Source organism: Rhizophagus irregularis, chromosome 6, assembly GCF_026210795.1.
Source record: "Rhizophagus irregularis chromosome 6, complete sequence".
Lineage (NCBI taxonomy): Eukaryota > Fungi > Glomeromycota > Glomeromycetes > Glomerales > Glomeraceae > Rhizophagus > Rhizophagus irregularis.
The window spans coordinates 811,714-825,229 of NC_089434.1; the positions used below are offsets into that span (position 1 = coordinate 811,714).

At 26.2% G+C, this 13,516-nt stretch overlaps 2 protein-coding genes across 2 annotated transcripts; both read right to left on the bottom strand.

Annotated features, from left to right (window-relative positions):
- Positions 1-2,709: 2,709 nt before the first annotated feature.
- OCT59_025940 (uncharacterized protein) lies at positions 2,710-4,113 on the bottom strand (the record flags this gene model as incomplete). The annotated part of the gene is made up of 1 exon (XM_066142834.1): positions 2,710-4,113. The coding sequence occupies one exon, from the start codon at positions 4,111-4,113 to the stop codon at positions 2,710-2,712; it is 1,404 nt and encodes a 467-aa protein (XP_065992411.1).
- Positions 4,114-4,148: 35 nt separating this feature from the next.
- Positions 4,149-4,799, bottom strand: OCT59_025941 (uncharacterized protein; the record flags this gene model as incomplete). The annotated part of the gene is made up of 1 exon (XM_066142835.1): positions 4,149-4,799. One exon carries the CDS (start codon positions 4,797-4,799, stop codon positions 4,149-4,151), a length of 651 nt encoding a protein of 216 aa, XP_065992412.1.
- Between the last annotated feature and the right edge of the window lie 8,717 nt (positions 4,800-13,516).

Consider the following 13,516-nt stretch of genomic DNA (forward strand, 5'->3'; position numbering starts at 1 on the left):
TTTTTCATTAAAATTAAAATTCTTTTTCTTAAGTAACAATTCAGATTTTTCTTTATTTATTTGAATATCGTTAAGAGTATAGAAGTCATCAGCCATTTTTAATATTTTTTCTAATTCTTCTTTATTGCCAGCTAACATATTAGTATCATCCATATATGCCATGCTGGTAATGTTTTGTTTTACTTCTACCTCTATATTTTCATATAAATTGATTTTCTTTTTTGCTTTTACACGATATCCAAAGTGTTCTTGCTGTATGGCAGTAAGAAGTGGATCATAATATATACACCACAAAAGTGGTGAGATTATTTCCCCTTGATCGATTCCAACCATTACATCATATGGATTACTTAATCCTCCTGCTGTAAATACACTATTTTTCCGTCCTAAAAATAACTCTTTTGTTAAATTAATAAAAGAACTTGGTATTTTAAGACGTTGCATAGCTTTTTCTAACATAAAAATATTAACACGATCATATGCTTTTGACATGTCTAATGATAAAATCCACAGTTCCTTATCATTCTCATTAGCATCTTGAATTATTTCATTAATAATCCTTAATGGTTCAAAAGTTGAACTGAAAGGCAATCCAGCAAATTGTAAACCTTTAAGAATTTTGTTTTTCTGAAGAATTGTTGATAATCTTGCATTCATTATTGATACCATTAATTTCCTAGCCGTTTCCAACAAAGTTATTGGGTGTGTATTAACTAGTTGACAACCCCATGGCTTTGGTTTCGGTATAGGATAAACATTAGCATATTTCCATTCTAATGGTATCTCTTGATTATTAAAAATTAAAATAATTAATTTTCTAATAATTTCTTTAAATTCTGGAGATGCGTGTTTCAACATTTCATTACTAATACCCGTAGGTCCAGAAGCTTTATTATTTGATAATTTATTTAAAGCTTCATTCAATTCATCATTTGTAGGCTCTATCATCAAATCTTTATAAATTTTATCATTAATTTCATCTTGAGGAAAATAAAATTTTGCCCAATATTCTGATAAAATCTTAGGTTGGTTTGTTGATCCTGCAATATTTTGAAAATGATCATTTACAATATCTTTTATTTTTTCTTCATCAGTGATTAATTTATCTTCATTATTTTCTTTAATTAGAACTCTGTCTAATACAATGGATTTAATTTCACGTTCCATTACACTATTAATCATACGTTTTTGATTTTCTAATAAATCTTCACAGCGTTGGTCAATTGCTAGTTTAATTTTTTCTTCTTTGAATTGTAAAAGATCGTGATTATATAGGATTAAATAAATTTGATATAAATTTTTTATTTCTTCAAAAATTTCCTTGACACTTTTATCATCCTTAGGAATTTTATTCCAACAATAATCACTTTTTTCTCTTCCAATTTCCAATAATTTTTTTCTATATGTAATCCAATTTCTGATCACATGATTTCTTTTTCTTGAATCTTTAATTGAACGTCTGAAATTTATTAAAAATTTCATTACTTTATATGCATTAGATATTTTCATTGGGTTGACTTGACTTTTAGTTAATTTGATTTTTTCTATTGGAATACAATTTTTACTAGCTTGAACAAGACCTTTTTTGATCTTATCCCATATATGATTAATATTATTTTTATCGTTAAAATTAAATTTTAAAATTTCTGAATTTGAAATGTATTTATTAAGATCATTCTGAAATAATTCCCATTGCTCTCCATCCATTTTATCATACTTATAAACTTCTTTAAATCCTTCCTTCCGTTTGATATTAGCAATATTTCCAATCAAATCTTCTGACCATATTGAATACACTAACATTCTATGATCAGTATTAATTGTTGTTGTATTAACAATTTTGCATTCTTGTGTTTCTGAAAATAAATTTTCTGTTACCCAAATGTAATCTATTCTAGAAGGATTTTGATTTGTATTAAAAGGATAGAAAGTATTTAAGGAATGTTGTGATAAATTATCGAACATGATATAGAAAGGATCATAAAAATTTTGTTCATCTTCAATCCATTCAAAAAGTTTATATTCTTTTTTCATTTTACGATTATTATTTTTATCATCCAGATATTTTTCATAATGAAGATTAAAATCACCAAGAAGAATAATTTCTGCATTTTGTGCTTTACTTTCTCTAACCAATTCTTTGATTTTATCAAAATAAATTTTAACTTCTTGATTAAAATTGTCTAAAGTAACTCGTCCAGATTTTCCATAATAATTAATGATTCTCATTTTTTTATTTCCACTAAAAATAAAATCAACATATATAATTCTTCCTTTGAAGCTATTATAATTGACTATATGCCGTGCATAATTTTTCTTAATAATAAGACCTACACCATTTCCCCTATAATTAGTTTCCTCATTTGCAAAATAAGTAACATAATTATTTCTATAAAAATTAAAAGAATGTTTTGCCATTTTGTTTGATATATTAGTTTCTGATAGACCCAAAATAGTTATATTATATTCACCTAATATATCAATTAAGAATTGTTTTTTAACATCAGTTATACCTTTAATATTCAATGAAGCTATTTTAATTATATCTGATAAATTGAGTCATTGACGTGTTTTCGGACGATAAATTTGTTGATTATTTAAATTTGAACGTGATTTTTGATTAACAGGGGAAGGATTATTATAATGTTTTTTCTTAAAAGAATGTGTTTTTTTATTGTTCATCATTAAAAATAATATTTAAAGGGGTATTTAATCCTCATGGGATTCATTATTGTCAATAATTTTATCCCCTTGAAAATTATTAACGTCATTATTATTGTCAGAAGTAAAATATTCCATAATTTTTGAGATATTTTTACTCATAGTTGATAAAGCATCACCGAATCTATTAATTTCGTTATTTTGTTTGTTTAAACTATTTTCTATATCTGAAGATCCTGAGGCTTCAAGTTGTTCATTATCAACTCTTGATCTTTTGTTATTCTCATTTTGTAAGGCGATTGTACTTCTATCTTGATTGACTTTAATATTTTTTCCTGAACTTGTTGTAGACTTGTTTTCTTTATATTTATAAAATTCAGATTTAATACGATAGTTTTCTTGTTGGATTTTTTTGAAATCATTAGCTAATTTATTCAAATTCTCATTAAGTTGTTTAATTTGCGTGAAAATTCCTTGATCAAGTGACTTTTCATTAACGTTATTATTTCTATCACGTGAAATATTTTTATTCCAATATCTATTGATATTTCCATTATTATATTTAGAATAATTATTTGAATTATTACTTTGCTGACGTTTTTCAAACGAATTTTGTTTTGTTACATTTGCATAACTGCCTTTTTTAAACTTCTTGTTATTTTCTTGACGAAACTCCTTAAGCTTTTGCTTTCTATTCATTACACGTGGTTTAGCAGATGGTTCAATATCACACTTACTAATTAAATGATCAAAGGAACCACATCTATGGCATGATTTTTCACCTGGAGTTCCCCAATGAAGCGTTCTATTATAAAAAATAATATTTCTTTCTGCTGCAATACCTATATCTTCATCATTTTCATAATAAACTATTGCATAATTCAATGGTTTATTATTATTTGGATTACGTGGTATAAAAATATACTTAGGATTGTTAACTTCTAAAGCTTCATGTATATCATAAGCAGTTGAATTCCATGGTAATCCAGTTAATTTAACTGTATACATTGATCTTTTTTCTATTTCATCTTCTGACAAAATTTTTGGCACAATAAGTACTTGATGTTTTCCAATCCATTCTGACCATATGCCTTTGTAAAATTTTTGTAGACTTTCTTCTTTTTTATATGTAATGAAAGCTTGAATATATAAATTTCTAATTCTGGTATAAAAGCCATTTTCTTCTATTTCACCATATTTGTTAAATACAGCTCTAATTTGATAATTAGGAATTTCAATTGGAATATTTATAACTTTAATCGTTCTACAATTTCTATCTTTAATTTCTTCTTCAGTAAAAACTTTTTTAGTTTTTTGATATGGTGTAAATTTTATTATTTCCTTAACCTTACTATTAGTACTCGACTCTGCATCTTCACCATTTTCATGTGACTGTTCATCATCAATAATATCAATTTCTAGATTAATAATTTTATCATAATCATTTTTCATGATTGGTAAAATGATAAATTCGGGTTCTTTCTTATTTAAGATAACTCCCCGGCCAGGGTAACATTAATTCCAGCTAGTTGTTTTCTCAAATTAAACTTTTTTTGAATAATATTGTTTCCTGGAATAGAATCTTTTTTGATTTTAACTAAAATAGGTTTAGCCTTATTAAAAATTTCTGAATGATTATCACTAATTATGTCATTAGTATCACCATTTTTCTGATTATCCTTATTAAAAGATTGATTATCTGTTTGATTATCAATTTTTCCATTGTCGACGATCATTTCATCATTTTTTTCACCATCAATTGGTGCATCTAGATTTTCTGGTGTTACTTGATTATCTGTATTGGATTTTGCTGCGCCACCGCTTTCAGATGAAGAAGCAAAAGTATCTTGACTAATATCCATATCATCAGTAGTTTTTTCAGTAGATTTATGTTGCCTAAAAGACAAACGAGGTTGTTTTTTCTGTTGTTTTTGTTCAACTTGTTTTTCTTTATCTTTTCTTTTAGTTTTACGAGAACTTGCAGGTTGCCAATCCTGAATAATAGGATTGATATTGAAGACTGGTTTATGTATCGAGTCTTGAAGAGTTTGCTGTTGTCCTGGTTTGTTAACTTCTTTATCTTGTTGCTGTCTTGTACTTGACCGAGTGGCGTGAACCCTAGGTTGCGACCCTGACATCTCGAACAAGTTAAAACTTAATAAACTTACTCTTAAAATTGAACTTTTTCCTTTAAAAATTCCGCAGTAAAAATGGTCTTGAATACAAAGAAGAAGAAGTTTTTATACAACTTATATTTCTCGCTATTGTTTTAATTAGCGTAGAAGAGAGGTTGAATTGATCAGATCATTTCCAAATTTATCCATTTTTCCGCTTAATTTGGATAGTGTTGTAAATGATCGTCAAGAGTTGATATGTTTTTTGATCAATTTTGGAAAAGCTCAGATAAAAATTTGAGTTGCGTTTTATAAATAATACTTAATGCATTATGCTTTATGATTAGATCACGAGTACAAGTACGAGTTAGTGTAGACAATTCATAATCATAATCATAATGCATATGCATATGCTTATGCTTCTTTGACATCAAAAGAATAAAATTGCGATTTAGGGCTTCCTGTGCCACTTTTGTTGTAAGTTAAGTTGAACCATCAAAAAATAAGACACACGGCAAATTTCAATTTTTGATGATCTGCGTACATAAAATTTTTTTTTCTTTTGTTTTTTTTCAAGTTAATTTTAACAAAAATAAATGTATATATTTTTTTTTTTCGTATAATGATTATTTTTATTAATCAATAAATTAAATATTATTGTTAAAGTTTCAAGAAAAAATTCATACAAAAAATTAAATTTATTTTTTTACTTTTTTTTAAAAAAAAGAAATTTACTTTTAATAGATATATTTTTTCATTTTTGTTGTACAATAGATGCAATAAATAATTTTTATTAAATTAAACATAAATTTTTGACTGTAATTTTATTAAAAAAAATTAATAAAAGGTCTTTAATTTTATTTTTTTCGTAAGTAAATTGAAATTTTTAATGATCTACGTAAGAAACTTTCACTTCATTTATTAATTTTAGTTTCTATTTAAAAAAAGAAAATTACTTTCAATAAGTATATTTTTTAATTTTTTTTGTATAATAAATATAATAAATTATTTTTATTAAGAGTGAATTTATTTACCGCACCCTGCGTTACAAAGCATCCTTCCTTTTTTGTAAATTATTTATGTCAATCTTTAGTTTATACGCCGCACCCCCCCTAAAATGGCAAATGATAAACATAAAAATATATATAAATTTGTAACGCAGGGTGCGGTAAATACATTATTTCTTTTATTAAATTAACAAAATTTTGACAATAATTTTAAAAAAATTTAATAGAAGATTTTTAATGTTTTTTTTTTCGTAAATTGAAATTTTTAATGATCTACGTAAAAATGTCACTTGATTTATTAATTTGGGGGTTTTTTATTTAAAAAGAAAATTATTTTCAATAGATATATTTTTTAATTTTTTTGTACAATAGATATAATAAATTATTTTTATTAAATTAACATAAAATTTTAAATGATTTTAAAAAAAATTTAAATAAATGATCTTTAAATTTTATTTTTTTCGTAAGTAAATTGAAATGATGATCTACGTAAGAAATTTTTAAAATGTCACTTGATTTATCAATTTTGTGGGTTTTTTTTTTAAAAAAAATTACTTTACCGAATAAAGTATTTTTATTTTTTGTTATACAATATACAATAAATTATTATTAAATATTTACCATAGAATAACAACTATTTTAAATTAACCAATTAAAATTTAGATTTTTACGGCAATAAATTGAATTTGATGATTTACGTAAACAAAAGTTTCAATCTTATTCAATTATTATTTATCTATCAATTTTTTTGTTAATCTTTATGAAAAAACGTATCATACAGTATTATTCAATATTTTTTTATTTTTTATTTAATAAAAAAAATTATTTTATTTTATTTTATTTTTATTTATATAATAATTAAATGATGAAAAATTTACAAATATTTTTTGTCATTTGAAAATTCATTAGCTAATCAACAAAATCCCAAAACAATTACTAATAAATTTATTATATATTTGTCTAATTTAACTTTTAAACAATTAAACAAAATTTTATTATACATAAACATTTCACATATTAAAAAAATTCCCAAAAAAATTTCTCATAAAATTTAAATATTTTTACGTACAATAAAATAAAATTTCCCAACTATTTCAATAAAAAAAAACTTATATAAAGGCTATAAAAAAAAACGTTTGTGTTAATTTTTTTTTATCTATAACAAAAATGCCAGCTCAACTTTCCACAATCTTATATATTTCAAATTATAAAGAATCTACTGCACCAAATTTCTTTATTGGTTCTGCAACTGGCATAACAAGATTAAATGAAAATGATTCAATACAAACATTTAACATAACTATTTTTTATCCAATTGATCCTTCAATACCATGTTATATTCCAAAACTAACAAATGGCCAAGTTCTATCAGTAAATAATTGTAAATTTTCGTTGGGAAATAATAATGAAATTGATGTAAATATTTTTTCTTTTTTTTTAATCCACTTTTTATTTATTAAAAAACTAAATATTTAAAATATTTGTTATACATAAAAATAAATAGCTCATTATAACTGCAGCAAGAATTCTTGATATAAAACCAACTGATTTACCTGTTCATCCTATCTATATTACAGCAGTTGGGTTAGCAGCTGATGTTCCTATAATTTCTAACCATGGAGTAAAAATTGATTGTCTTATTAGTGATTATTTATCTAAGGATAAAATTGTTGAAATACCTATTACAATTTTTCATCCCTTGAATCCCGTCTTAAAAATCAAACCACAAACATAAGACGTGGATCTAGTCTATTTTTTTCAGGGGAAATAACTTTAGTTGACAATAAATTATATCTTGAATTACATAATTTTTCTTTTTTAAAAGGTCAATCTCAAGTACCTTCTAATAAATCAACGTCTTTACCATGGTTAAATACTACAACATCTGAATCCTCAACAACACAAACAAACAATGCACACCTTATTCATCAAGAACAGAGAATACCAGAATCAACTAAACGTAATATTCAAAAGCCATTTGAACCAAATAAAGTAATGAAATTAGCAGATATTGCTACTAATATACTTGATGATCAAAATGAAAATATTGAAAAAACTAATGATCATGATGATGACAGATCATCTGAAAATGATAGTGATGTTACTAATGTTACACATGATGACAAAACGGTAATAAAAAATTTTAACTTTATTTAACATATATTTCAAAATTAATTACTAATGATTATACCATTTTCAGCCAACTCGAGGAAAAAAAGAGGCAGAAAACCTTCCCATTCAAAATGTAAATCCAAATAAAAATAATTTAATAATATATTATAACATTTTAAAAAACATTATATTACTTTATATTCTATTATTTTTTATTCATCTATTCATAAAGAAATTTACTATTTTTCTATTAACTATAATACTTTTTTTTAATATTTTGTATATCTCTTATTATTGTTTTACGTTCAAATAAATAAAATTTCTATTTTATATAATAATTGTTAAATCATCTATTATTTACTATGTGTACGACAATCATTAAATCATTTATTTTTTATGGTTGACAATCATTAAATCATTTATTATGTAACACTGATTAACAATATACATCTGTTACTTTATACAAATTATAACACTAACCTATTTTAGTTAATATATTTGATAAACCAAAATTTGAAAAATATTATCGCGAGATTATTAAAAAAATGTAGTCATAATAAAAGTGATAAATTATAAAACAATCAATTATTATTAAATTGTATAAAGAATTATCAAAAATACGTAGCAGTATGGAAAAAAATTAGTCAAAATAAAGTAAATAAATAAAATGTTATATATATTTAAATAAATCACTTTTTCATAAATTTTCTTTTACGAACAATTTATCATTATTTTACAATAAAAAAATAAAAAACCAACTTTTAATTATGTCTTATCATATTTTTCAACATTATATTTTTGATATTAATCTATCATCTCAACCACAATTAAATTATCAAGATAATTCTGAGAATATGCTAAGACAATTACAAAATCAATTACAAGCTCTTCAAAATGGTAATATATTAAATACTTCATACACTTCAAGATTTTCTACCATTGATAACCAAAGGTACATACCAACCAATCCTTGGATACCAAGTCAAAAGTTTAATAAACTATTAAATACATTTGAAACAAATATATTAAATCAATTTATTTGTGCTCCTTGTGCATTTTGTGGACGCCTCATGTATCCTGAAAATGTGAATGGCTCCCTTATAATGAAAATTTTCCTTATCCCCTTTTACAAGCATATCCTGAAAAACCATTTGATTCACTATTAACATTTCATACTAGACCTCCAAATCGTATTGCTGTATGTTTATCTTGTAAAAAACCTTCAACTAGATATGCATTTCCTTTCCTTTACCCTGTTCCTAATGAAATAAAAGCTGTACCTTTAGGCAGAAGAATGTATTTATCTCCAGTATTTATGCATTGTTCTTTAGGTAGAAATTCTGCAAACAGTGCTATATATTCAGAATATAGAACCTTAACTGGTACAATGAATTTTTCAAAAAATACACGTTCTTTAATATTATATTCTGGAATGGTTGGCGCATATCTTGAAGATAACATGGATTTAAATTCAAATAATACTTGGTTAGATAACACATTGGTTACAGCAGCAAACTGGTTAAAATTGCATAACCCCTTTTTAAGACCTTATTCACGTCTCTTAGATTTACCTGGCACAGATATGGCAAATCCTTTCCCTAAAGCATTTCACATACCAAATGATGATTCAGCTCCACCATTTTTACATAATGATATTATAGTCCCAAATACTAATTTTAATAATGAAGTTCATAATGAGGACTTTCATTATACACATTTAATGGCAGGTTTTGTAAGAACACCTGAAAATACATTACTTCCTCTATCTGTGAATGATTCAAATTTAGAACCATTGTTATTTCCTGACCTTTTTTTTGATGGCAAAGGACATTATCATGATATTATATCTAATAACAATACAGTACGTGAAGAAACATATTCTAAATACATTAAACAAAGAGTACTTAATATTGATTCCCGATTCAGACTTCATCATAAATGGTTAGCTTGGTCATACTTACAACTTGAAAAGATTCGAAATCACCAAAATAACCAAAGACTATGGAAACAAAAACAAACTGATAGAATACATCACCCACCAACTGCTGCTGAACTTATTCAAAGATCCTCCTATACAAATGGACATATCATTAATGAATCTATAACTACAACATTACCTACTTTCATTCGTACTGGTGACACATACTTTCATGAAAAAGAATTACATGTAAATACAATGATATCAGAATATGGATTACCATCGCTATTTGTTACTCTTACCATGGCAGAAAGCCATTGGACGCACTTACATAAAATCCTAAGAGTAACAGACAATCATGATACAATCCCAACCAACAGACCATTGCACACTACATTACATTTTATTCATCGTTTACAACAATTAAAAAAACATGTTTGGAAAAGTCCTGAACATTCAAGATGGGCTGAATTGATTCACTTTTTTGAAAGAATTGAATTCCAAAATCGGGGTGCTGCACATATGCATGGTATATATTGGGTTTCAAAAACTATACAACAAATGATTTCTGAAAATCTCATAAGATCTGATTTGCCAGATCCAAATACTGAATTTGATTTATATACAAAAGTAAAAAAACATCAAATCCATGTCTGTAGTGCAAAATGTGGAGGTCAAGCTGCGCCTGGACATACTTGTAAAAAGGGATTTCCCCGCCCTTTCTCTTTGACTACATATTATGATGAAAATACTCACAGGTATATATATAAATGTATTAAGCCTGAAGATCAATGGGTTGTTCCATATCATCCTGAAACTTTAATGATATGGGATGCCCATATGAACATTCAGTATGTAAGTTCACGTGGATTAGCTAGATATTTATCAAAATATATATCTAAATCTGAGCCAACTCACGTTTTTAATATAAAAGAAGGTGATAAATTCAGGGAACATATAATAGCTAGAAGGCTAGGTTCAATGGAATTAATGTTTCTGATATTAGGTGAAGTGATATGTAATTCTTCATGTGCTGTTGAATATCTCACAACTGATCCACCTACAAGTAGGCAAAAAGCAATTCGTCCAATTTATTTAATTGATAATAATGATGATCCTTATTGGAAGGATCATATAGAAAAATATTTTAATCGACCATTGGGAGATGAATTTAATAATTTAACATATCCAAATTATTTTAAACATTATGAAATAACAAAATCCCGACCAAAGACAACAATACGTCAAATTCACTCAGATTTATTAAATAATTTTGTTGTTAAAAGAACTACTCCCAGATTAGTTAGATTTCGTTATTTAAAATTACAAGATGGTGAATACTATTTTTATCAAAAATTATTGCTTGAACTTTCTTGTAGAAGTGAGGAAGAATTACTTAGCACATTTCAAACATATAGAGAACATTGGTTATTTCTCCATCCTGAATTACATGAAACAATTCAAGAAATCACACAAGAGTATTTACGAACACAACAATTAAAATTAGATGCTCAATTCAGTCAAACATTAGACACATTAGCCCTGTTCATTTCTAGATCGGACCGGATTGATCGCAAATTTGTACCCCAAAATAATTGGTTACTGATGCGGTCAGCGGTCAGTCAAGCCGATCTACAAAAATTGGTGTTTTTCCCTGATCGATTTTATAATAAACATAATAAACAACAACTACGTGTTTTTGCCCTATAAGCTATTATGGATATATAAACCAATCCGATCAATCAAAATTGTGCTCAATTGTAACTATGATCTGATTGGTTATACATTTTTTCGGTCAATCCGATACGATCTAGAAATGAACAGGGCTATTATTAAATAATTTACAAGATATCATTCCACCTTCAACTTCAGAACTAATTAATATACAACTTACTTCTTTACGAATCAATCCACCAATTCTTCCACAATGCTCTACTCTTAATCTTCCTAATGATCAACTACATGTACTTTCTACTATTAAAAACATTCTAGGTCCTAAAACACAAAGAAATAAATACCCATACTTTTTTATTACAGGACCTGGTGGAACAGGAAAGTCTTTTATTATTAATTTAATTGTTAATGATCTTAAAAATAAAAGATCAAAATACTTATTATTAGCCCCAACTGGTGTGGCGTCACAGAATATTGGAGGTCAGACAATCCATTCAGCATTGAGAATTCGTGAAATGCAAAATGGATTTCAAACCTTAGCATTTCATGATTATGAATTTTTCAAAAATTTGCAACAGATTGACACTTTAATCATAGATGAAATTTCAATGGTATCTGCCGCACTTCTTAGTTTTATTTCAGAAATGTTTTCTGTTATACAACAAACAACAATTGCATTTGGAGGATTAAATGTAATTATAGTTGGAGATTTGGCACAATTACCTCCAGTAACTGGATTGCCTGTATACAAGTCATCAGAATGGAAAATGTTCTATCCATTATTCTTGAAAGAGCCACAACGTCAAGGTCAAGATCCACGATATTTCAATGCATTACAAGAGATTAGAATGGGCAAAATGACTCTAAACACTTGGAATTTCTTATATCAAAAAGCTGCAGAGTTTGACCAGAAATCACTTCACACAACACTTGATATAACAAATATTGTAGGATACAAAGAAACAGCAAACCGAATTAATAATATGATTTGCAACATGCTTCCAATTAACCAAAATAAGTTTTTAATTTATTCCGCAGTTGACTTTATTAATGGTGAATCATATAATCCTGATGAATCAAAAAAATTATTTAAAAGCAAAACCAATTATCCTAATTATGTACGTTTACAACAAGGAATTCGAGTAATGTACCTCAAAAATGATTTAGCAGAGCATAAAATTTGTAATGGTACAATAGGTATAATAACTGATGTTGACTTGGAAAAATTAGAAGTTAGAGTAGCATTTAGTGTAGTAGGTGGTATTGTGGATATAATCATTAAAAGAGATACTGCAACATTTTTTGTTGATGGTAAACCTTCAAGTAGATGCCAATTTCCCCTACAAAATTCATATGCTCTTACCGTTCACAAAACACAGGGTTTAACCTTATATAAAGTATCCTTATTCTTAGATAATCAAATATTCTCAGCAGGTCAAGCATATGTCGCATTAAGTAGGTGTCCAAACTGGTCAAATGTTTATATTGCAACTTTAAATCCTTCTGCATTTATTACAGATCAATCAATGATTGAAGAATATGAGCGACTAGAACAAATAGCATCAACTCCATTACCTTTGTAAATGAATTCAATCATTGTTTTAATAAAAATTGATAACACCAAATTAAAACTAATATATAATTAATGCCCCATGTTATTTTTGTACCAAAATATATACAAATCCTATCTCTCAAAAATTCCTCTTTTATAAAGGTTAAAATCGCTAAAAATACATAAAAAATTTTTTTTCTGGGGTGACCGAGTCACCCCCAGACCCCCTTCTTAGCCTTTTTTTTTTTTTTTTATCATTTTTTATTTTTCACTTTTTATTTTATTTATTTCATTTTTATTTAATTTTCTTTCACTTCACTTTTGATTTTATTATCATTATATCATATTTCAATTAAACAAATGATAATTGCACATTAAATTATCAGTAGATTATCAGCATTACTGGCAAGGTTGTCCAGGGACGGAGTCCCTGGTGTTAGACGCATTTCTAGTTGGTAAATAAATCATCATTTATTTT